The 25,715-nt window shown below is 39.0% G+C and overlaps 1 protein-coding gene across 2 annotated transcripts in view; it reads right to left on the bottom strand.

Annotated features, from left to right (window-relative positions):
- AOAH (acyloxyacyl hydrolase) overlaps positions 1-25,715 on the bottom strand; it is a 228,137-nt gene that overhangs the window by 173,201 nt on the left and 29,221 nt on the right. For both annotated transcript variants that reach the window (XM_073008965.1, XM_073008964.1), the window contains exons 2-3: positions 20,305-20,400; positions 7,709-7,775 (exon numbers count right to left, since the gene is read on the bottom strand). In XM_073008965.1, the coding sequence (XP_072865066.1) occupies positions 7,709-7,775; positions 20,305-20,400 (163 nt within the window). The remainder of the gene's footprint in view (positions 1-7,708; positions 7,776-20,304; positions 20,401-25,715) is intronic.

Below are 25,715 nucleotides of genomic sequence, written 5' to 3'. Positions count from 1 at the left end.
TTTTGGAAGATTATTAAATATTGATCCAATTTCTTTAATAGATATAGGCCTATTCAGATTGTCTATTTCCTCTTGTGTGTTTTGGCAGTTTATGTCTTTCAAGTAATTGGCCCATTTCCCCTAGATTATCAAATTTGTGGGCATAGAATTATTCATAATATTTCTTGATTATCTTTTTAATGTCTTTGGAATTTGTAGTGATGTCCTCTCTTTCATTTCTGATATCAGTAGTTTGTGTTTTCTCTCTTTTCCTTAGTTGGTCTGGCTAGAGGCTTATCAATGTTATTGATATTTTCAAAAAACCTAGCTTTTGTTTTAATTTTCTCTATTGATTTCCTGTGTTCAATGTCCTTGTTTTCTGCTCAAATTTTTCTTATTTATCTTCTGTTTATTTTGGATTTACTTTGCTCTTCTTTTTCTAGTTTCTTAAGGTAGAAGCTTAGATGACTCATTTTAGGTTTTTCTTTTTTTCTAATATAGTCATTCAATGCTACAAATTTCTCTCTAAGCACTGCTTTCACTTCATCACACGAATTTTGATAAGTTTCATTTTCAATTTTATTTAGTTCAAAATACCTTAAAATTTCTTTTGAGATTTCTTCTTAGGTTCATATGTTATTTAGAAGTGTTTAATCTCCATGTATTTTGTGATTTCTACTTATCTTTCTTTTATTGATTTCTAGTTTAATACCAATGTTGTCTGACAGCAGACATTGTATAATTTCCATTCTTTTAAATTAAAATGTGTTTTGTGTCTCAGAATGTAACGTATCTGGGTGAATGTTTCATGTGAACTTGAGAAGAATGTGTATTCTGCTGTTGTTGGATTAAACAGTCCTTAGATGTCAATCACATCTGGTTGATTGATAGTGTTGTTGAGTTCAACTACAGTAGTCTTCCCTTATCTGAAGTTTTGATCTTCATGGTTTCAGTTATTTGTGGTCAGCTGTAGTCCAAAAGTATTAAACGAAAAACTCCAGAAAGAAACAACTCATACATTTTAAATTGCATGCTGTTTTCAGTAGGGTGATGAAATCTTGCACCATCCCACTTCATCTCACCTGGTATGTGAATTGTCCCTTTGTTCAGCATACCCACGCTCTATACACTACCTACTTGTTAGTCACTCAGTAGCCTTTTCAGTTATCAGATTGATTGTCACTGTCTCACAGCGCTTATGTTCAAGTAACCCTTATTTTACTGGATAACAGCCCCAAGGCACAAGGGTACTGTGCCTAATTTATAAATTAAACTTTGTCATAGACATGGCTGTATAGGAAAAAACATAGTATACATAGGATTTAGTACTTTTATCCACGGTTTCAGGCATCCACTGGTGGTCTTGGAACATATTTCTCACAGATAAGGGAAGATTACTACATGTGTTTACTGATTTTCTGTTGGCTGGAACTGTCCATTTCTGAGAGAGGGATGTTGAAGTCTCCAACTACAATAGTGGATTCATCTATTTGTCTTTGCAGTTCCATCAGTTTTTGCCTCACATATTTTGATGCTTTTTTTTAGGTGCATACATATTAAGAATTTTTGTCTTATTGGAGAACTGACCCCTTTATCATTATGTAACTTTTATCCCTTTATCCCTGATAACTTTCCTTGCTCTGAAGTATGTTCTGTTTCAAATTAATATGGCTACTCTTTCTTTTGATTAATGTTAGCATGGTATAGCTTTCTCTCCTTTCACTCTATATTTATCTTTATATTTAAAGTGAGTTTCTTGTTAGACAGCAAATAATTGAGTCTAATTTTTTGATCCACTCTGAAAATTTCTGTTTCTTAGTTGGTACATTTAAACCATTAACAGTCAAAATGATTATTGATACAGTTAATACCTACCATATTTGTTACTGTTTTTTATTTGTTGCCCTTGTTCTTTGTTTTTATTTTTGTTTTCTACTCTTTTTCATTTCTCCCTTGCTCCCTCACTCCTACCATCAGAAACATGAGAGTGTGTGTGTGTGTGTGTGTGTGTGTTTCTAATAACTACTGTGAGAAATTAGTTGAACTCCTGGAGGCAAAACTCACAAGAGAGTGAGTGGGCACACCCCTATGACTTGATTCCCCTGGAATTTTTAACACAAACTTGTCTACATCTAGCTCCAGCAATTTGTCTATTACAGTACAGATTAGCTTTCTTGAATACTGGCTCCTGTGGCAACTTTTGCTCCGGAAAGTTGTGATTCTCTGTATCCACCTGTTTCTCCCCAGTTTTAGAGGCAGCAGTTTGCCCAATAATCTTACTTATTTTGTTGTTCCTTTCCTTTTTTGGAGACAGAGTCTCCCTCTGTCACCCAGGCTGTAGTGCAATGGTGTTATCTCCGCTCACTGTAAACTTCGCCTCCTGTGTTCAAGCGATTCTCATGCCTCAGGTTCTAGAGTAGATGGGATTAGAGAGGTGCACCACCACCTCCAGCTAATTTTTGTATTTTTAGTAGAGATGGGGTTTCACTATGTTGACCAAAGTGGTCTTAAATTCCTGGCCTCAAGTGATCCACCCGTCTTGGCCCCCAAAGTGTTGGGATTACAGGCATGAGCCGCCACCCCCAGCCCTGATCTTACTTCTCTTAAAGATCTATGAAGTATTGTTGGTTTTTCAGTTTGTTCAGCTTTTTAACCTGTTGTTAGAAGAGTAGTGACTTTCAAACTTCATAATGTTGAGCCTATCACATTTTCATTTACTTCCTTTTACTACCTTTACAGCTACAGAAGTATGTAGGAGTGCAGCATGCAGGAAGGGGAGGGCTTTAACACTTTGGCATAGCCAGCTAACTGACTGCTTGAATTAGAATCATGGTAGAATTACAGTCGATGATGATGACCATCATTATCATCATAAATCTAAAGAGGAGTAAGGATGACAGAGCCTGCGGCGGGGTTAGGGGAATAGAGCCTTTTTCACATGAAAGTGCTCATATTTAGACCTGTGACATTACTTTCAAAGGAGGTTTTATATATAAATTGTAGTCACAGAGATCCCCCAAAAGAACTGAAAGATCTTCTTCATATAACTTAATACTTTTATCTTGTTTCTAGGTCACATCCTTTATAGTGTACTATGAATTTAATCATTTCTATAAATCTTGTAATTATCTTGTGAATAACAGAATTATATTGCCCCCCCCCTTTTTTTTAAATGGAGTCTCTCTCTGTTGTCCAGGCTGGAGTGCAGCCGCATGATTTTGGCTCATTGCAGCCTCCACCTCCTGGGTTCAAGTGAATCTTCTGCCTCAGCCTCCCGAGTAGCTGAGATTACAGGCACCTGCCACCATGCCTGGCTAATTTTTACAGTTTTAGTAAAGATGGGGTTTCACCATGTTGATTAGGCTGGTCTCAAACTCCTGACCTCAAGTGATCTACCCGCCTCGGCCTCCCAAAGTGCTGGGATTACAGGCGTGAGTCACAGAGTGCAGTGGCTCTGCCCTGTATTTTTAATGCCTCTCCCAAAGCCATTAATTACATTTAAGGTATACCATAATGGTTATCAATTCTGTGTTGCATTTTTTTCTTAAAACTGTTAGTAGTTTATGCCTGTCCTGATCTCAGAGAGCTCCTGGGCTTAGGACACCAGAACTTGTGATTTAGAGAGAAGCATAAATAGATACCAGGAAGCAACACTGCCAGACGGAGACCAGAGTCAGGCTTGCTGCAGGAATGGAGAGAGCAGTGGCGGTCTGGGCCACACAGAGGGGGACCCAGCTGTGGTTACTGGCTGGGATTGAGCTGCCCGCTGAAGCAGCTCCTCCCTGCATGACTCAGGTTCTTGGGGAAAACCCTGAGTTCTCAGGTATACCTTTTTTTTTTTTTTTTTAACATCTTGTGGCTCTGCCTGTGGGAAGGAAATGTAATTGCTGCATAATTAGTCCATGAATTATTGAGAACTGAGTGGTGTGAAATAATGAGGAAGGATGCCCTTTGGGTTAGAAACTACATTTAATATTGGAAGACTGATATTCAAGTAAAACTAAATCACGAGGTTGTCATTTTCAGGGTCTACGTCAATCTCGAGCTGTGTCTGATGGCTTAAAACAAGCTGTATGAAGAACATGCCCAATGAAGAAAAATTTCTATCAGCTCACAACTAATACACATAGTGGGAAATTATGGACAAACAAAACACATGGTGGACAGAACCACGAAGTGGGGATCAGACATCTGTCGTTTATTCATTTATTACATCTGTGGTTCTTCCAAAGTGGCCCACCTCATGCTAGCGAGAATTAGTCTCTTTATTAGAAAGAAAAATGTGATTCAGGCTGGAGTGCAATGGAGTCATCTCAGCTCACTGCAACCTGCGTCTCCAGGGTTCAAGCGATTCCTCTGCCTCAAGCTCCCGAGTAGCTGGCACTACAGGCGCGCGCCACCACACCCGGCTATTTATTTTGTATTTTAGTAGAGACAGCGTTTCACCATTTTGGCCAGGGTGGTCTCGATCTCCTGACCTCGTGATCTGCTCTCCTCAGCCTCCCAAAGTGCTGAGATTACAGGCGTGAGCCACAGCGCCCGGCCCGCTAGTCCCATTCTTTCTCCATACCTATGCCCGCTTGTCTCTTGTACAGTTCACATGCTGTACAGTTTGCATCTGCAATGATGAGTACTGTGTCTGTCCTTTCTCTGATCCTTGTGCTTCACTGGTTCTCACACCACTCTATAGCCAGGTACAGAAGATCTAGTTGTGTCTGAATTGCCCCAGGCCACTTCTCGGTAACTCCCAGCACACTGCTCTTGGGAGCTGTTCTCTGGCACTCCCTTTTGGTCACTTGCATGTACTGCCCTCTTTGAGTTCTGGGACTTTTCAGTTTGCTAATCTGGTTCCCTGATCTAGGCTCCTACTAGGTGTATAAATAGATTCATCGAATAGACAAAAAGGGTTGTTTTTTTTTTTTTTTTTTTTTTTTCCTGTCTTCATACTTTTAAAAAACTTTCTTCACAGCAGTCTAGTCATGGCTCATCTGTAATCATACTTTTTTTAAAAAAATTATTATTTCAACAAACACTTATTGAAGACTTTCTATGCTTAAGTATTGCACCTGCGCCTGGAGATACAAAGCTCTCTCCTTCCCCCCCCAACCCTTCCTACCTCTTTTTCTTACTTTCTTTTGTACTTTCATAAACATATAGTCAGTATTTTGCTAAGTACCTGCAGATAGATGCAAAGATGAATAAAATGTAGTCCTAGCCCTCAAAAGGTTTTCCATCTAGTTAGCAACTTAGAAAAGTAAATGGATAATTCAATTACAAACAGCTGTGGTAAATACCATGTTAAGGGTTTGCACAGGGTATTAGGAAAATGTGTGCACGCTCATGAATGTACATGTCTGTATGAGTGTGCTTGTGTGTGTATGTGTGTGTGCATGTGTGCATGTCTGTGGGTGTGCACGTGTTTGTGTGTGTGTTTGTGTATGTGTGTGTGCCTGTTTGCCTGTGTGTGTGGGAGTGGGTTCATAATATTTGTTTGGGGTAGAGGTAGGGGGTAGAGCTTTTGGATGTGCCAAACTGAGTGAACATCTCATGCAAAGATCCTGAGGCAGAAACCTCCTGGTGTGTGGAGAGACTACAAGTGGTTTGGAGTGTAGTGTGCTATGGAGTGGCAAGGGGTGAGTCTGGAAATGCCCTCAGAAACCAGTTCCTGATGAGCCTTGTGTATGGGGCTAGGAGTCCTGCAGAGGATGTGAAGACTTCGAAGAATTTTACGTTCAGGAAGTACCATAGTTAGGTTTGCATTAAAACATACTAGTCTAGCTATAATGTAGATTATGAAACGGCAGGACAAAGGGCAAGTTTGTAGGCCTGGAATCCAGTTAGGAGGCAGTGCCAATAACAGTGGCACTAGCTAAGAATAAAGGGTCCCTGCCTTCCAAATACAGCCCAGAGGTTATGAAAAATTGTTTGCCATAGCAGAGTGAGATCGCTATTAAGAGAGACAGGTGCACAGTACGACAGATCACTGATGACCTCCCTGCCTGTATGATTTTAAGTTCCTTCTGTCTTTAAAATTTTGTGACTCTAGGCTACCTGTTGTAGAGGGGAATGCTGTCCTTTGAACATCTCTGCTGTAAGGTTAATGGCCCCTTGAAGAGGAATCATGTAAGAATGTTCCTAGGAACCAATCCAAATGCCCATCAATGATAGACTGCATAAAGAAAATGTGGCACATATACACCATCGAATACTATGCAGCCATAAAAAGGATGAGTGCATGTCCTTTGCAGGGACATGGATGAAGCTGGAAACCATCGTTCTCAGCAAACTATCACAAGATCAGAAAACCAAACACCGCATGTTCTTACTCATAAGTGGGAGTTGAACAACGCGAACACATGGACACAGGGAGGGGAACATCACACACCAGGCTCTTTTAGAGGGTGCGGGAAATGGGAGGGAGAGCATTAGGACAAATACCTAATGAATGTGGGGCTTAAAACCCAGATGACGGGTTGACAGGTGCAGCAAACCACATGGCACATGTATACCTATGTAACAAACCTGCACATTCATCACATGTATCCCAGAACTTAAAGTTAAAAAAAATAGAATGTTCCTAAGAGCACTGTTCACAAGAGTTAAAACCAGAAAGCAATTAAACATATAATTTATGTATAATAAATTATAAAATGTTTATAATAATATGTATTATATAATAATGAATGATTTATATTTGTATACTTTATATATAATACAACTATAGAAAAACCTCCATAATTTTTTTTATAGAAAGCAGGAGAAGAATGAACATGGAATTTAGGATGATGCTCACTTGGGTGGGAAAAGCCTGAGAATAAAGGGGAGGGACCACAGGGGCAAAGAAAGTTATTGTCAAGGTCCTAGACTTAGTTTTGGGTGGTGGGTTTGGGAGCTTATTTCAGTATTCAAAGTAACTAAATAAGAATATAGTAAGTGTAAGACAGCTATGTATGGACCATTGGTGAGAGAGTGCCATGAACTGAGAAATAGGGTTTATTTGATTCAGTTTCCTGAGTTCAAAAAAAGAAAAACAGTAGCCGGGCGTGGTGGCTCATGCCTGTAATCTCAGCACTTTGAGCGGCCAAGGTGGCTGGATCATGAGGTCAAGAATTTGAGACCAGCTTAGCCAACATGGTGAAACCCCATCTCTACTAAGAATACAAAAATTACACGGGTGTGGTGGCGCATGCCTGTAATCCCAGCCTCTTAGGAGGCTGAGGCAGGAGAATTGCTTGAACCTGGGAGGCGGAGGTTGCGGTGAGCCGAGATCACACTACTGCACTCCAGCCTGGGCTACAGAGCAAGACTCTGTCTCAGGAAAAAAAAAAAAAAAAAAAAAGGAAAAAAGAAAAACAGTAAAAGAAAAAGCAGACCGTGATAATGCGAGGAGCGAAGGCTGGGAGTAGGGAGGTGGAGAGAAGCCAGGAAACCAGCGAAGTGGGAAGAGAAGATGTGGCCTGGGAACCCAGGGAGGCAGAGAGAGCTCAGGAGAAAGGTTCAATCACCCAAGTACAGGTTGCCACACTGTAATTCAAGGGGAGCCTTGCGTAGAGTGACGAAGGATCCAAATCAGGTTCCAGTTTTCCACTATTACTAAGAGCTGGAATAACAGCTCAAGCCCCGTCCAGTAAGCGCATCAAGCTGAACACAGGGCCTCCCACCTCCCAGTTTTCTTGTTCTTCCCATGTCCTAGCAATGGAATCAGAGTTATGTGTCATGGCATACTCACAGTTTTATGATGTCTGATCCAAACTTGTCAATGACTAAATAGCAGGTGGTTTTCAAGAACAGTTTTTCTAAAAAATAAAGAGGGAAATTGAATATATTTTTATTGTAATGAATTTAACACACCTTAATAATGATTATCTTTACTAGGAACTGAAGCTGAGTGATTAACTTATGATTAATTTGTATATTAAATTTTAAGGATGTGAAGGAAACTTTACAGCTACTGTATGCATTAAATATCACTTCTATCTCAGATTTATGTGAATGCCACCTAACCGTCCAGGTTAAAGATAAGCAATTTATTCTAAAAGCACAGTTAAATGTTGGATTTTCCTTTTCTTTCTTTTTCTTTTTATTTTTTTTCTACAGGGAATATCGGCTATGACTTCATTTGTTGAAGTTGAAAGAAATGAGACTTGCATTAAAGTCAATAATCTGAAACATAGCTCTGTTAGAAATGGTCTTTTCTGGTGTTTATTCGAAGGAAAATACTTCACTTGGGGTCCTTAGTTTTTGCTGTTATTATCCCAGAGATAAAAGGAGATGACAGTTACAGGTGATCCTGCACTGCCACCTTCATCATAGGACACAGATATACTCCACACACATACGCCTACTAACAACATAATCTCCCCCCACCTCCTATGAGAGCACATGAATGTTTTGTGAGTTCGTCCTTCCCACAATGAAACCTGTTGGTCCTGTTTCTCCAGTTTGTGAGTCTATTGTGGAGCCCTGGCAATTCAACTGAGGATCTTAGCAGAGTTAGGGATGGATCAGTTGTCCTAGAAAGAGATAGAAAACCCTGATTGAGGAGAATCTATCTTGTCATGATGCATCTCACATAGGGGGCCCAGACTTTGCTGGATGATGGAGTGGTGAAACAAGATAAATATGGCAATGCTCCCTGGTACTTCAATTTTGCTTAATGTTAAATAATGTTAAATATTATTTTTGTATTAATATAGATATATTATATGACTTTTTAGATAAAAAAGTATGAGACTTTAAATACACTGTGCTCGGCTGGGCGCAGTGGCTCATGCCCGTAATCCCAGCACTTTGGGAGGGGTGGATCGCCAGAGGTCAGGAGTTTGAGACCAGCCTGGCCAACATAGTGAAACCCTATCTCTCCTAAAAATACAAAAATTTAGCTGGGTATGGTGGCTGGCGCTTGTAATCTCAGCTACTCGAGAGGCTGAGGTACGAGAACCTCTTGAACCCGGGAGGCGGAGGTTGCAGTGAGCCGAGATCGCACCATTGCACTCCAGCCTGGGCAACAAGAGTGAAACCCCATCTCAAATAAATAAGTAAATAAGTAAATAAATAAATAAATAAATAATGCTCTTGAAGTAGGCAATTAAAACTGTGTCCTCACATTACGAGTGACCTTACAGAAATAAAAAGGATTATAAGGGAATGTTATGAACAGGTGCATGGCAATAAATTAGGTAACTTAGATAAAATAAAAATTTTTTAGAAAGACACATAATGCCCAAATGGACTCAAGAATAAATAGACAATTTTAAGAAACATATAACAAATAAAGAGATTGAATTAGTAATTTAAAACCTCCCACAAAAGAAAGCCTAAGATCAGACAGCTTCACCAGATAGGATTCACTGGCAAATCTACCAAAAAGTTAAAGAATTAATAACAATTTATCAAGAACTCTACCAAAAAATGGAAGCAGAGTGACCATTTCTTAATTTATTTGTGAAGTTAATATTACCCTGATACTAACACCAGAAACCTTCCTCCGAAAGAATGTAGACCCGAACTTCTCATGAATATAACCACAAGGATCCTCAACAAAATACAAACAAATAAGATCCAGCTATACAGAAATTATACAACATGATCAGGTGGGATTTATCCCAGGAATGCAAAATTGGTTTAACATCTGAAAATCAGTTAATGTATTACTCCCATATCAACAACATAAAAAAAAACCTATATGATTATCCAATATAGGCAGAAGATATTTGACAAAATATAGCACTGCTTCATGATTTTATTAGGAATAAAAGGGAACGTCCTCAACTTAATAAAGGTTATCTACAAAAAACCTGACAACTAACATGATATTTAGTGGTGAAAGTTTAAATACTGTCCCCTCAGTATCAGGAAAATATAAGAATATCTGCATTCACTAATTTTATTCAACATTATAAGTTCTAACTAGGAGAATTAGGCAAGAAAAAGAAATAAAAAGCATTCAGATTGGAAAGTAAAGAAGTAAAACTATCTTGTAGCTGATATGATCTTCTATGTAGAAAATCCTAAGGAATCTATTAAAAACTATAAAAACCAACAAATAAGTTCAATAAGGTTGCAGGATACAAGATCAATATGCAAAACCAATTGTATTTCTATATCGCAGAAGTGAGCAAATAAAAACTGAAATTAAGGAAAACAATTCCATTTACAGTAGCATCAAAAAGAACTAAATTCTTAGGAACAAACTTAACCAAAAAAAAGTGCAAAATATATACTCTGAAAACTACATGTTAAAAGAAGTTAAGGGAGACTTAAATAAATGGAAAGACATTGCATATTCATGAATTAGCAAACTTAATATTGCTAAGAAGGCAATTCTTCCCAAACTGATCCACAGATTCAATGCAATCTCTATGAAAAGCCTAGCTAACTTCGTTGCAGAAACTGAGCAGTAGATCCTAACATTCATACGAAAAGTCAAGTGACTCAGAACACCAAAACAATATTGAAAGAGAAGAACAAAGTTGGAGGACTGACATTTCCCAATTTCAAAGCTAGACAGCTACCGTAATCAAGATAGCATGGTATTAACATAAAGACAGACATATGGATCAATGAAATAGAATCAATAGTTCAGAAACAAACCCTAACATTTAGTCAAATGATTTTCAGCAAAAGTGCAAAGACCATTTCATTGGAGGAATTTAACAAATGGTGCTGGGACAACTGGATAGCCACAGGCAAAAGAATGAATTTGGACACTTACTTCATACCACCTACAAAAATTAACTCAAAATGGGTCAAAGACCTAAATGTAAGAGCAAAAACTGTAAAATTCCTACAAGAAAACATTGGCATAAATCTTAGTGACTTTGGGTTAGGCAATGTTTTCTTAGCTGTGACACCAAAAGCACAAGTAAAAGAAGAAAAAAAAATAAACAGACAAACTTGACTTCATTAAAATAAAAATAAGTTTTGTGCTTCATAGAACACCAACAAGAAAGTAAAAAGACAACCCACAGAATGGGAGAAAATTTTGCCGATCATATACCAAATGACCTATCACAGTACTAGAATATATAAAGGACTATTACAACTCAATAGTAAAAAGACAAATAGTCCAATTAAAATATGTACAAAGAATCTGAATAGACGGTTTTCCAAAGAAGATATACCAATGTCCAAAAGCCACATGAAAAGATACTCAATGTCATTAGCTACCAAGGAAATGCAATTCAAAGCCAAAATGAGATACAACTTCATATCCACTATAATGTGCTATAATAAAAGAGAGAATAATATGTGTTGGTGAGGATGTGGAGAAATCAGAAAGCTTGTACAATGCTGATGGGAATGTAAACTGGTGCAGCCAGTTTGTAACCAGCCTATCAGCTCCTCAGACTGTTTGACATAGAGTTACTATGTGATCCAGTATATATATGTGTGTATATATATGTATGTATATACACCATATATATATGTGTGTGTGTATATATATGGTAGAACCAAAAACATGTGTCCACACAGAAACGTGTACACAAATATTTATAGCAGTATTTTGCATAACAGCCAAGAAATGCAAACTGCTCAAATATCCATCAGCTAATAGAGAAACAAACGTGGTATACCCATACAATGGAATATTATTCAACCATAAAAAGTAATAAAGTTATGATACATGCCACAACACAGTGAATCTCTAAAACACTATGCTAAGGGAAAGAAATCAGTCACACAAGACCAGATATTGTATGATTCCATTTACATGAAATGCTCAAAACAGGCAAAGTCATAGACACAGAAAGTAGATTAGTGTTTGCTTAAGGCTGGAAAGAGTGGGTGTTTGGAGGATGCTAAAAGGCATGTCGTTTCTTTCTGGTGTAACGAAAATGTTCTAAAATTGATTGTGGTGATTGATTAACACGCACCTCTATGACTATACTGAAAGTCACTAAATTGTACGTTTTAAATGAGTGAACTGTATAGTATGTGAATTGTAGCTTAACAAAAGTGTTTAAAAACAGATTCCCTCTCCCTTGGGCTCCTTTTTAGGGGTGCTACTGTGGAGAGGGTCAAGAAGCTCTGATGTCATAGCATTCTCAGAGACCTGCATTTCATTCAGTACCAGCCCACTGGCTTCTGGCCTGGGAGAAATTGCATCCCCTTTCTGGACTTCCTTCCGTTTCCTCATCTGAAAAATGTGGGTGTAGGATTTGGTCCCTTTCACTATAGTGTCTGCTAAGTTTGGGGACTTCTGTAAGAGACATTCCAAATTAAGTGAAGGAGCTTTGGAAAAAAGTTAAAAGTAGTGCTAATGCAGAATTGGCTTAGCCTAGAGCAGAGCAATTTAAAAACGGACATTAGGGTGTTCTTTGATAAACTTCTAATACTGGCTGAAAGGCAGAGAAAATTCATCTTCTTTCTGGTAAGATAAGCTCTGTGTGTGTGTGTGTGTGTGTGTGTGTGTGTGTGTGTGTGTGTGTCTCTTAGAATTCTGTTTAGCTCAAGTCAAAGCGAATGGCTGTAGGTTCCTCCCTCCCTGAGCAGGACCATTTGAACAGTTTCTGACAGTGTCTTCTGTGACTGTTAGCTTGAGAGGCGCCTGGAGCAATGGCTGATGTGGGACATGAGATGCCCTCTGAGAGCTAAATTCTGAGATCAACACCGAAGGGTACGAAGCAGAAATATGCAAAATCTCCAGAAAGAGCCAGCTATCCCCAGTCAGCCATGATAACCTGATTGCTACTGATACACCTGAAGAAAAATTTGGCATTTACATATTGACAGTAACCTAGCTAAAGTAAAAATTATACTGTTAAACTCTGCCTGTGACAAGGAACATACAAGAGTATTTAATTTCTACAGATTAAAAGAGACTTGGAACAGCATAGGAAAAAAGAAAATGTGGTTATTCCAAAGGGCAAAAAGGGTTAAAATAAGACCAATCAAGTAGTTATCATACATTGGGTGTATAGAGATGTATGTGTAAATAAAATGTAGGACATTCCAATTTGTAAGTTACTTTCATGTTTACCATGACTTTCTTTCTCATAAGAGTCTTATGAAGGAGTAATTATTTTTATCTTCATTCTGTAGACAAGAACATTAAGACTTAGAGAGCTTAAGATCACAAACATAGCAAGTAGTTCAACTGAGATTAAAATATTTTACTCCAAAAGGCCTTGTTATTTGTAGTATACATTTCAATGTGCTTAGGATATTTTATTTGATATTTTATTCTATCTCAAGTGTAGCAGGTATTGTTATACATTGTTATATGTATAATATGTACACATTATTTCATATAATATGTATACATTATTATATACAAACTTGAAGCACAGTATGACCAAGTGACCACGCAATTTTTTTTTTTTTTTTTTTTTGAGCCAGTCTTGATCTGTCACCAAGCTGGAGTGCAGTGGTGCAATCTCAGTTCACTGCAACCTCCACCTCCAGGGTTCAAGCTATTCTTCTGCCTCAGCCTCCTGAGTAGCTAGGACTACAGGCGTATGCCACCATGCCCAGCTACTTTTTGTATTTTTAGTAGAGACAGGGTTTCACCATGTTGGCCAGGATGGTCGCAATCTCTTGACCTTGTGATCTGCCCGCCTTGGCCTCCTAAAGTGTTGGGATTGCAGGCATGAGCCACCACGCCTGGCCAACCACACTATTTTACAAGTACATATTCTAGGATGCATTCAGACTTTCAGAATCTCCAAAGTAGGCACAAAGTGCCTTCTTCCTTTAAGACTACATGAGCTTTTAACAATTACATTCTATGGAGATAGGATTTCTGCATAGGTGACCCAAGAAAGTGAAGTTATAGCAAGACTCTCAGGGCTTATGATTCTGTTGACCCCTGACTAGTGAGAATGATTCCATTAATCATTTTTTCATTAACAATTCTGAGATTCTTCCAAGGTGCTTCCTAATGAGAGCCAAAGGCAAAAGCAGTGGATGAAACTGAAGGGTGGAAACGCTTTGCACAATTAGAAAAAAACTGTCTTATAGGGCACAGGGAAAGGCAACATGATTTACTAAGAGATTATTCTCAAGAATGGTGCTTACGTGATTTCCCTGCTAAAGCTTTGATTTTTGTACTTTTTTAAGCTTTGGAGGTGAAAGTAATACTTCACTAAAAAATAATTTAAAAATAATTGTGTGTTTACGTGCTTAATTTCATATCCTTCTATCCCCCATTCACCTGGCCTACCAGACGGAAGGCAATGCAATACTTGATCCCAGTAGGCGCTGTGGGTCAGGCCTAGTACGTCTTCCAGGAGAAATCCTCAGCTAGGAGAACATCTATTTTTGCCACCCCATACAACTCACATAACAATTCTGTTTCTGTGTCCTGTTTTTCTCATCCATAAAATGGAAGCAATACTGCCCATGGTGCCCTTTAACCTGAACTGAGTGTTCTATTTTCAGCTGGAGGTAAAACATGAATTGATAAAATGAAAATAACCCCCAACAACCTTCCTAATCTTTTAAAATTGCTCCAATTGAAAAGGCAACCCATCATTGAAAACCAAAATATCGACCTTGTTTCCCTTGGTGAAATACCAGCTTCCACTTCACCAGAATCCGACTTTCGGCCTCTCACCTGATCTTATCAGGCTCTGACATTTCCTGTTCGAAGTCAGAAGAAGCTAAGATGGTACCTTGAACACCAGCAATCCTGTGTTGGGTTGTTTTATATTTTGCTAGTATATTAAGAAGAGGGAATAATCTAGGAAATAGGATTTTTAGTCAGTCTTTCACCTTTGGATGACGCAACTTTGCCAAAAAAGAGAACATCTAACTCGAGGTTATACCTGCCAATGTTGTCTATCACACAGAAAGGCAACCAGTTAAAACAAGGCTTAATGATAACTGTGACTTCTCTTCACCATTTTCCTTCCATAAAATGGTAATAATATTTTTCTTCTTCCTCTGTAACTCAGAGATGTGAAAATACAAAGTAAAGCTTATAACAAATTGTGAATGCTGAACAGGAATAAAGAAATAAAATACAGAACTTATATGGTAACGAAGTATAGAGTAATTAAGAGGCTTGACCTAGGCCTATATGCCTTAACATGTATAGATCTTAAAATCATGTTGTGTGAAAAACAAAAACTTGCTGAGCAATGCATACAGTAGACCATTGACGTCAAATTAAAGCCTTCGCATGGGAGGAGTATGGAAAGATGGTGGTGGAGGCGGCAGAATTTTGAAATCTCTTTGAATCTCTACAAAAAAAAGGAGTGCAATCCCAGCACTTTGGGAGGCCAAGGCGGGCAGATCACCTGAGGTCAGGAGTTCAAGATCAGACTGACCAACATGGCGAAGCCCCGTGTCTACTAAAAATGCAAAAATTAGCCAGGTGTCGTGATGGGTGCCTATAATCCCAGCTACTCAGGAGGCTGAGGCGGGAGAATCGCTTGAACCCGGGAGGCAGAGGTTGCAGTGAGCCGAGATTGCGCCACCGCACCTCAGCCTAGGTGACAGAGCAAGACTCTGTCTCCAAAAAAAAAAGAGTACCTGAATAGCAAGACCGAAAACCCACAGAAAGCAGTTACCACAAGGCTGGGTATATCCATGAACCCCAATGTGCAATTAGGTGAGAATAAACCACTTTACAACCACAAGACCTATGGGCCATCAACTTCTGTAAGGGAGAAAGTAGAGGGAAGCAATGGATGACAGATAAAACTGAGAACAGGAGAATCCCCAGATAGCTGACAGGTATTGGGTGGAAAGCATGGTGGGCCAATTAGAGAACAACTGCTGGACAGGGAGGGGTTTTGTGCAATCAACAGTTGGTGAATGCAAGGAGTTCAAGACTAGAGAGAATTAGGGACTAGAGTCATCTGGCACCCACAAGGGACCCACTGGAGTTCCCTTCCAGGGCAAGGCACACACTGAGGAGAAATTGCTGGGTATAGAGAAAGTCCAGATGAAAGTGAATAGGGAAACAGTCAGAAAATCTCAGAAAGCAAGCTGCCACAATTTTTTTTTTAACACTACCCCAAAACAACAGAAGAAGGAGCTCTGCGCATTTAGAAAAACTACCCTGAACCACGTCTCTTTCTAAGGGTTTTTGAAAACTAATTTCACATAAAAATGAGCAACAGAAATGGATCTAGGTCAACTCCCATACAAAGTTATTATAAGAAGAAAAAGATTAAGGAACAGAATAACATCCCTGCAGATAGTAAAAGCATGCCAGAAAGTCATGCCAAAAAAGGATTAAAACATAACATATTATTTCTAAACATATTATTTTAAAATGAGCCAAGAGGCATTAATAAAATGATATAAGACATGAAAAAATAGCAAGAATAAGAATTAGAAAAACTCAGATATGGAATAAAATAACTCAGGAAAAAATAAAACATGAAATAAAGAATAAAGAAGTGAAATCTCAACTAGAATGAATACAAGAATAAGTGAAAACAGTAGACGAAGTCTTGAGTGAAATAGAAGGTGGAGAGGAGAAACAATTTTAAGATAAAAAAATAGGGATTAAAATACATTCAAGAGATAGGCAAAATAGCAAAGACAGGCAAAGAAGATTCAAAATGTGGATGATAGAAATCCCAGAGGAAAGAAACAAAATCAAGGAAACCGAACAAACACTAAAACATTCCTAAAATCAGAAAATGTGTATTTGAAATCACATCGAGAGAGCGCACTGCATGGCTGACAACATCAATACACAGCAGCTGGCCAAGTTATCTTCTAGTTAGATGACTAAATTTTATAGAAAAAAATCCTCTGAACTTCAAAGTATAAACAGCAAATAACTTGGAAGGACAAGGTAAATTAGATTATCAATAGGCTTTTGAATACTGTATTTAAGATGCTCCGGGAAAGACATTATGTGCCAAGGAGTTTTATATACAGAAAAGCCTTGACTTTCATGTATAAAGGGCACAGACAGCCTGTTATCAACATGCAAGAATGCAAGTAATACTTGTTGCTATGAGCCCTTCTGGAGGAATGAACTTTAGACAACAATTCAACTAGAGAGACAAGTCATATAAGGGCTGGTGGTGAACATTAATCATTAGGTGCTGATGCAGCTAAGACTAAATGAGGGTGAAAAGGGAACGGGCGTTATATGCAGTGGTTATATGCTCAGATAATGTAGGACAATGATTAAAAAGGGTAGAGAAACGAGAAAGGCAGATGCAAAAAAAAATTTTAACTGCTCATAAGAATTAGAAAATATATTAATGATGGTAGCATTAGAATTGATATTCTGAGATTGTTTTATGTGCAAGGAAGGATAGGTAAATGAGTAACGATTGGAGATTTAAATTCTATCAATCCCTTTGTGCTTTACAATTGGGACTTTGTGTGGAAAGGAGATATAGATACAATACAGAAGACTCTAAGAAAAAAATTTTGTGGTTCTGAACTTGAATTTGAAGTGTCAGTATGAATTCAGATATTTTATCTTAAAGTTGACATGCGTAAATGTATATACATAGGTTTCCTATTTCTGTCCACTGAAGAGGCCTAGAAAGAATGGTCAGCTCAAATTAGCCAGGCGTGGTGGCAGGCGCCTGTAATCCCAGCTACCCGGGAGGCTGAGACAGGAGAATCGCTTGAACAAGGGTGGCAGAGGTTGCAGTGAGCCAAGATCGAGTCACTGCACTCCAGCCTGGGCAACAGAGCAAGACTCTGTCTCAAAAAAAAAAAAAAAAAAAAAAAGAGTGGCCAATTCAGTAACAATAATGAACATTCCTAAGCATCTGGTTTACGGTCTTGAAACATTATTTCTCACTAAAAGAAACCAGGGCTTTTAAGAGAAATGACTGATTTCAAGCCTCGGGCTTGATATGTACAAGATACGGCTGGAACACTTTGTCATACCAGTTAGTGAGGAAACTATTGAAGGTGACTGAGGCTCATGTGCAAAAGACTTGAGTCAGCTTGAAGGAAGTGCCACTGGTCAAAGCTCAATGGGATCATCTGAGCTTCATAAGGATAATAATTGCACTTGACTGAAACCCATCAGTATGTTTAAGTTCATAAGTTCATAAGTTTATCATGATATTTTAAGGAAAAACTAATTGCTTGCTGTGAGATGATAACAGAAAACCAATGCATTACCTTGAAAACTGATACAAGAAAAGAATCAAACATTTATCCTGCCTTTCCTAGATGCCTTTCCACTAAGTACTGTGGGAAAAATGTCTCTAAAATATGATGTGAGAAAGTGTCCAATATATGTCAATTAATAAGTAAGAAATAAATAATAGATTTGAATATCACAGTTTCTAAAATTCCAATGAATTAATAGATCTCATCATTGAACATCGACAATTGCGACCATCACCAAAAGAGAGTCCTGGCACAGTGGCTCACAACGGACCTGTCATCTCAGCGCTTTGGGAGGCCAAGGTGGACAGATCACTTGAGGCCAGGAGTTAGTGACCAGCTTGGGCAACACAGAGAGACCCTGTCTCTCCAAAAAAATTTCAAATTAGCTGGTGTGATGGTGTATGCCTGTAGTCTCAGATCCTTGGGAAGCTGAAGCAGGAGGATCTCATGAACGCAGGAGGTCAAGGCTGCAGTGAGCACTCCAGCCTGGGCGACAGACTGAGACTTTGTCTAAAAAAAAAAAAAAAAAAAAAAACAGAAGGAGAAAGAAAAGAAAACACATAAAAGATAAAAGCACCTATGGCGGCTTCCTGATGAAAGAAAACAATATCATTTGTAGGCTTGTCAAAGGAATCAGATTGGAATAGGATCAAACCTCTGTTCAAGCTGCCGATTTTCAGGAAATACAGAGCATAGAGAAACATACTTAATTATACTACAGGAATGCAATCAACACCATCCAGACTGTGGGAAACTCCACAGGTCAAATTCCACAGCTAAGTGAGAAGAAAAAGGAAGGGGTGGAAAGGAAACTTACAGATTAAAATAAACTCAAAAGACGCATCAAAATTTTAAATATTGGGCAAGGTTATGGTATCTAGGGATGCCCACTGAGTGATAAAGCTATAAAGAAATGCAATAAAATAATTTTACCTTAAAAATCAGCACATTGAGCTTTTTGCAGGGGGAGGATGGGATGGGGCATGTGAATGGGACTTCAGAGGACGCCATTGATTTGTTCTTTCTTGACCCAGACTATGTTTACAAGGGCGTTCATCGTTCAGTAACCGATGAAGCTACACATTTGCTTCGCATGGTTTTCTACTTTTGTCTTGTTTTTACAAAGAAAAACCAAAAAAATTACTGGCAGAACAATATTACACATTATTCATGAATGCATACAAGTGAATGTGTAAATATAAATCTGACAAGAACGATACCCATTAAGTTCACGTGAAGGAGTTCCTGCTAGGGAGGTGGGGCAGGGGAGAATGGAACTGGAGGAAGGGAAAGCTGAAGTGTTCCAAGTATAGGTGCCATGTTTTAACTTCACAAAAGAAAGATGTAATTATGATGTGAATATGTTAAAATATTAATGGTCCATTTGGGACATTCTAAATACATGTGTTTGTGTCTTATCCTCTCCCAGTCTTTGTTTTTGAATTCTAAACATTTTAGCCTGTGAATGCATATTATGACTAAAGGCAATAACTTCTCTGAAAAGACTTTGATGCTATTGGCACAGCGTACTGTGTCAATCAAAGATACAATTGCCATTATTCCAGCTACCTGACTTAACAGAAAAAATAATGTAGGCACCCTAGATGAATTAGTTCCCATTAAGTGAATAAAAATTTGACTCTCAAAAAAGTTTATTCATTATGACTGTTCGAGTAACAGTATTCTATAATGGAAATATGATTAATATTTTATTTCTACTAATATTGAAAAACAAATATGCAACTTGCTTGAACTCAATCAGTTTCTTCCTTTGGTGGGTGTATAAGGTACTTTATTGAGATCCAGTTTAAATTAATGAAATGTTCTAGATTATTTTCCCATTTGAAATTTTGAGATCAGTTGTTCTCCCAACCCAAAGCTCTGTGTTGGTAGGGCTAGGTGTACATCTTGGAATGTGAATGTTGGTCATGTTAACATAAAATTATTTATTCATTATTTTGACTTCTTAGTACTTAAGGCAATGATCAGTAGGTAAGCAAATTATTAGTAATGTGGCGGCCATTCAACAGTTTATTCCCTAAGGGTCCACAGCAATTTCATTGTGCCATGATGGAAAATGAATGTCAGGGAGAAGTTGTCTAGATCATTTTTGTTTGTTTGTTTTAATTTCTATGAGCCCCATAAGAATATCAACCTACAGAAGTAGCATAATCAGATTCTTCTCTGTCAGCATGGGCAGGAAGTAAAGGCAGTCATGATGACTCAGGAGTGAGAGGACAAGCAGACCCCCAGCAGCATGACCCGTCCCATATTTACCAGGCAGGTAGCTGCAAAGTCTCTCCATCGAGGCCTGGACCGTCGAGTTGTGAACTTGAGCGAGCTGTTCAATCACAGACACCACCAGCACACACCCTGCCAGGGAGGACAAGAACATGTCATTAGTGTCCTACAGAAAACTGAACTGGAGAGACAGGAGAAGGAAAGGGTGTGTGTGTGTGTGTGTGTGTGTGTGTGTGTCCTTAAGAAGGCCAACCTTTCCAAAACAGAGAAAGTGATGATGTTTACATGAGCTAGTGCAAGGAAAACAGCCCACATGGAGCAGAAGTTCAACAGATATTAGCTTCTCTCTTCCCCCACTTTTCTCTCCTTTCTGCAGTAGATGGCTGCAGAATAGGATCATTCCCATCCTACACGTTCACTTGGTAGGAGGGGAATCCAGGATACAATTTTTAATTTTGGAAAAGCGATGGAAATTGCCTAGCATTTGAAGTTGAAAGATCTGGGATTGAGTCCTGACTTAGTAATCTTGAACTCACCATGTGGCTTTTCTGAACCCAGTTTCCTCCTTGCAAAGCAGGTAATATGTTTCCCATAGGGCTGCTGTGATGGTTAAATGAGATAAAAGTGAGACTGAGTGTGTCTTTGAAATCATAACACATTGTAAAATATTATTTTACCTCACAGCTACAAAGCATACTACTTGAAAGCATGCATGAACATGATAAGTGTCTAGATGGACAATTGTATTAAGTTAGGAAAATATTCCTTCTGTTACTTTGATATATGGTAAGTGTGAATGCCTAGAGCTCCTAGGCTGACATTCCTAGAAGATTCTATCACTTGCCTTAATTTTCTGAGCAGCAGGGGAAAGCCAAACCTTTTTTTCCAGAGAAAAGGGACTCTTTTTGTTCCCTTATAAACAAGCGGTTGGTCAAAGATCAGTCAGTACGTGAGAAGAAATTGTTAGATTCCATTGCAGTAAGAAGAATGGAAACTTGCTGGCAGAGGTTCATTTCTAAGAAGGCAAAGGAAGGTTTATGTCCTACAAAAGATGTTCCAGGGAGCCTGGGCCAGCAGTAGGCTCATGATTGTCCATCTGTACAAGGAGCTACAGACCCACATTTACACACATGGTATCAGTTAAACCAAATTCCCAGCAGGATTCCTTGAGGGAAGGTGGCTGATAATGGATATGAACAATAAAATTGGGCATTTCTATACATAAAGAAGTAAAATCTTCTATAAAATGAGAGATTGCTGATGAAGAAATGAGAGACTTCTACTTTCTAGATGCTGCAATGTCTGATGGTGTTTTGGTCTCCATGTTCTGTCCCCTGTCTCTGGACAGAGAGAAAGGTTCACCACATCTGCAACAGTGAAATCTGGATTACCACGGTCTTCCTGGGCTCTGAGAGTACCTACTTGAGATGCATTGATCACCATTAACTATCAAGGTTGATGGGTTGTGTTTCTAACCTAATGCATGGCACTTGAGGATTTCCTTACATTGTAATTAATTTAGTAGCTGATGCTTATCAGCACTTTATGGTCTTGCGCTTTCATATATATTTGTTTTATTAAAAATAACTTTTCAAAAAATATAAACACAATACAAACTTATTTTTTAAATTTTACAAAATACAGAACAGTATAAGAAAAGATAATAAACATCACTCAACCCACCCAGAGATAACCAATTTCACTTTTATTATGAATATATCCAATGCATTTAATACAAGTAAATATTTTTGGCATTAATAATGTACTTTTACACCCTGGTTTATGTCTCTGATAATCACCTATTAAGATGGGTGAAAGGTGGAGCTAAATAAATTTTAACAACTACAACTAAAAAATAATGATAAGTAATTATATTGCTATGTGATAAGAGGATGCAGTATGGTGCAGCTGAAAAGAGAGAGGCTTTGACATAAACTTGAGCCACTTACAAATGGTGTGACTTTGAACAAGGTACCCACCTTTCTGAAACTTTATTTCTGAGAGTTTAGAATTAGACCATATGTTCCTTGAGGGCAGGAATGGGGTCTTATCATCTCTAACTCTAAGTTCTTGGCACTGTGCCTGGGTCGGAGAATAAAGGCAAGAGACTTTAATTTTTTAATTTTTTTTACATATATATCTTATATATGTAATATAATATATATTACATATGTAATACAATATAATATTTACACACACACACACATATGTATGTGTATATAGATATATATGAGATGAGGTCTTGCTGTGTTGGCCAGGCTGGTCTCAAACTCCTGGCCTCAAGCGAAGAGCCACATGAGTTGCATTACAGTGGTTGGTTGCTAGGGGCTCCCTAGCAAAGGGCTAATGGATGCACCTTCAGTTGCTTCCCAGCTCAGTCATCTCACCCAAGTTACTTCCTCTCTGTTCCAGTCTCCACTTGTGGACGTGGCTCCACTCCTCATTCTGGCATGAAACAGCCAGTGCCCTCTCTAGAGCCAAACAGCAGCTTCTGTAGCATGTGGTCATGATGTGCTGCTGCTCACAATCAAGGAAGAATACAATGGAGACTGGGTTGTATGTTAGTCTGTTCACGCAGCTATAACAAAATACCTGAGACTGTGTAATTTCTAATAATAGAAATTCATTTCTCACAGTTTTGGAGGCTGGGAAATTTAAAATCAAGGCACCAGCTGATTTGGTATCTGGTGAGGGCTTGCTCTCTCCTTCATAGATGGCACCTCCTGCTGCATCCTCAAGTGGTTGAAGGGGCAGAAATGCTGGAGCACTGTGTCCTCCCATGGCTTTGATGGGCCCCAGATGAATAAAATATGATCTTTGTTCACAGGAAGCTCACAATGAATTTCCAAAAATCACATGAACTGGATGGTAAATACCAGTCAAAAGCTACGGGAGATGTGATTTTGGAGAGACCATAACAGGTAGGAGAAGAGCAGGTGAGAGAAGAGGCAGTCCCAAGAGAGAAACAAGACTTGGTGGCCTGAAACATCCTGGTATATTTCTCCATATGTTTCTTACTTCAATTAGCAGCAACTTTTCTTTCTCATTAATACCTAAAATAATATTCTTGCAATCAATGGCATAATAGACTTGATGAGATGCAAGAATTGAAAACCAACAATAGTTTGGTGCAGCAGGAATAGTGGGTGACCGTAGGGCATAAGGTGTCCTTTCCTTGGAGTCTGTCCTTGAGGAGTCTCCATTCCTATGACCCCAGTGATCATAAACCTTGGATGCTGTTTCCTCTCCCTGAAAATTCAACTCCATCGTTAGCATTTGTTTTAATCCATGGCTTAGAAGGATAAATGCAAGGCGAATGGGGCAGCTTGAAACCAACCTGCTTCTTTGTCCTTACACATGTGGGCTTTTCTTCTGAATTTTACTCAGAGAAATCCCATCAAGGACTCTTATGACAGTTGTGGCTTCTCAGAACTGCTGGCTAAAATTGGAAAATCATTAGCTAGATAAAAAGAAGCAAAAAAAAAAAAAAAAAAAAAATCTGTCTCTGAACACTGGGTGAGTCTTACCGCTATCATCACTTTGCCCAGTGAAGAGTTATGATGATCAAAAGCACCCTGCAGAAAAGGCCATAATGGGGTTTGAAATCATGAACACCCAGGTTGGGCTGAGCTTTGATCTGGAGTCCTGCTCACTCAGCCATCTCCACCTGTCTCCAGTGGTCTCACCTCTCCTTCCAGTTGAATTGTTAATTTCAGGTGTGCAGTGAGATGTGTTCTGAATCCTTTAGCAGCAAAAATGGAGAAACTGACTTTTTTTACAGTTTCTAATAAGAGGTTTCACTTCCTTGACAGGCTAACGAATGTTTTTCCTGGGAGAAATGCATGGGCAGAGTAATTCCTACCATTACAGACTATTCTCTGGCTTCTAATAAAAGGCCTGGCTCTGTTAAAGTGAATTTGTCTGAGTTGCTCTTCATTTAGGAAGTGAGGAGAGGGGGCAAGAGCTATGCATTTTGCTCAGTGGTCACCATCTGAAATCTCACATATGGAAAGTCTCTTCTCACCTGGTATCTGAAAATAATGAGTATAATAGAAACAGACACTCCTGGTAGCACAGGAAAAGAAGCAAATGGGCCTGAATAAAAACACCTGCCACAGGGATCACGTCTGGCCACATACCTCAGGTAGACTGCAGACTGGGCCAAGGAATCCTTTTGATGTGAAACAGACTCTTGAAACTCTAATTATAATCATATCTGTGCTGGCTGGAAATGAAGCCAACTGCAGAGAGCGGTCTATTAGATTTCCCATTTGTCTGAAACCCACACTTCGCTGAAAAGCCTTGAAAGCACCTGGCAGTTTTCAGAACCACAGTCAGCATGACTATATTTCCTTTTTGACCCCGAGTAGAAGCATGAATAATTCATCGCATTGCTAGTGTGTGCCCTACAGTTTTCAAAATGTTTTTTGCATATATTATTATCTCATTCGAACTTCACAACTCATAGATGTAGGAATTATTACTCTCATTTTACAGATGAGCACATGGAGGCTGAGTGGGTAAGTACCTTGCCAAGTATACAGCTAGTAACAGGAGAAATTGGGACTTGAACACACTATTTGGTGAAAAGAAAACAAGAAAGAAAGGTGTAAAAATATTCACCTAAAATGTGTCTTACTGCTGGCCTTGTTTCCCTAAGATGCTAGTTACTCAGAGAGCGTGGCACATAACTCTGGTGTGAATTTCACTGCATCCCACCCTTTCTTTCTTCTGCTTCCTCCTCTTAGAGTTTGGACATGGATAGAGAGAGGCAAAGGAGGAGAAAGAAAGAGAATGGAAAGGAGGAAAAGGAAGGTTACCTAAGGTGCTCTGGTATAGTACAGAGTAGAAGAACTGGGGATTTAGAGAGATCTGGGCTCAAATACTGCTTCTATTACTTATGAATTGGTGCATTTGGAAGGATTTTGGCACCCACGGAATGGAATAACAATGCTCCTTGTTTGGTATATTAGAAACAGCCACATAGTTTTTGCACTTCCTCCCATAAAGTGATGGTGTCTATATCCCAGCCCTTTGAATCTGGCCTTGTGACTTTCTTTGACCAGTATGTGAAGGAAGGGACAGTGTGTCAGATTGGAACTGAGTCCTCCAAAAGCTTTTCAACTTCCACTTTTGCCCTCTTTGACACTGCAGCTGTGAGCCTGAGTCAACCTGCTGGAAAGGCCCCATGATGGAAAACCGAGGTGCTTCAGCCAACAGATCACCCAGATCATTCCAGATAACCCTGCCCCCGCCATTTTATCATCTATCAGCTTAGCGCCGCTCAGGAGTGAGCTCCAGGAGACCAACTGAAGAATTATCCAACTGTGCCCACCTCACAGAATCTTGGGCTCATAAATGATGGTCGTGTAAGTGTGGGGTGGTTTGTAATACAGCAAAGGCTATCTGCACATCTGGCAAAAGTGTCGTGAGACTTACGTGATACC

This window comes from Chlorocebus sabaeus, chromosome 21 (assembly GCF_047675955.1).
Source record: "Chlorocebus sabaeus isolate Y175 chromosome 21, mChlSab1.0.hap1, whole genome shotgun sequence".
Lineage (NCBI taxonomy): Eukaryota > Metazoa > Chordata > Mammalia > Primates > Cercopithecidae > Chlorocebus > Chlorocebus sabaeus.
This window is presented reverse-complemented; position numbering and strand designations above follow the sequence as displayed.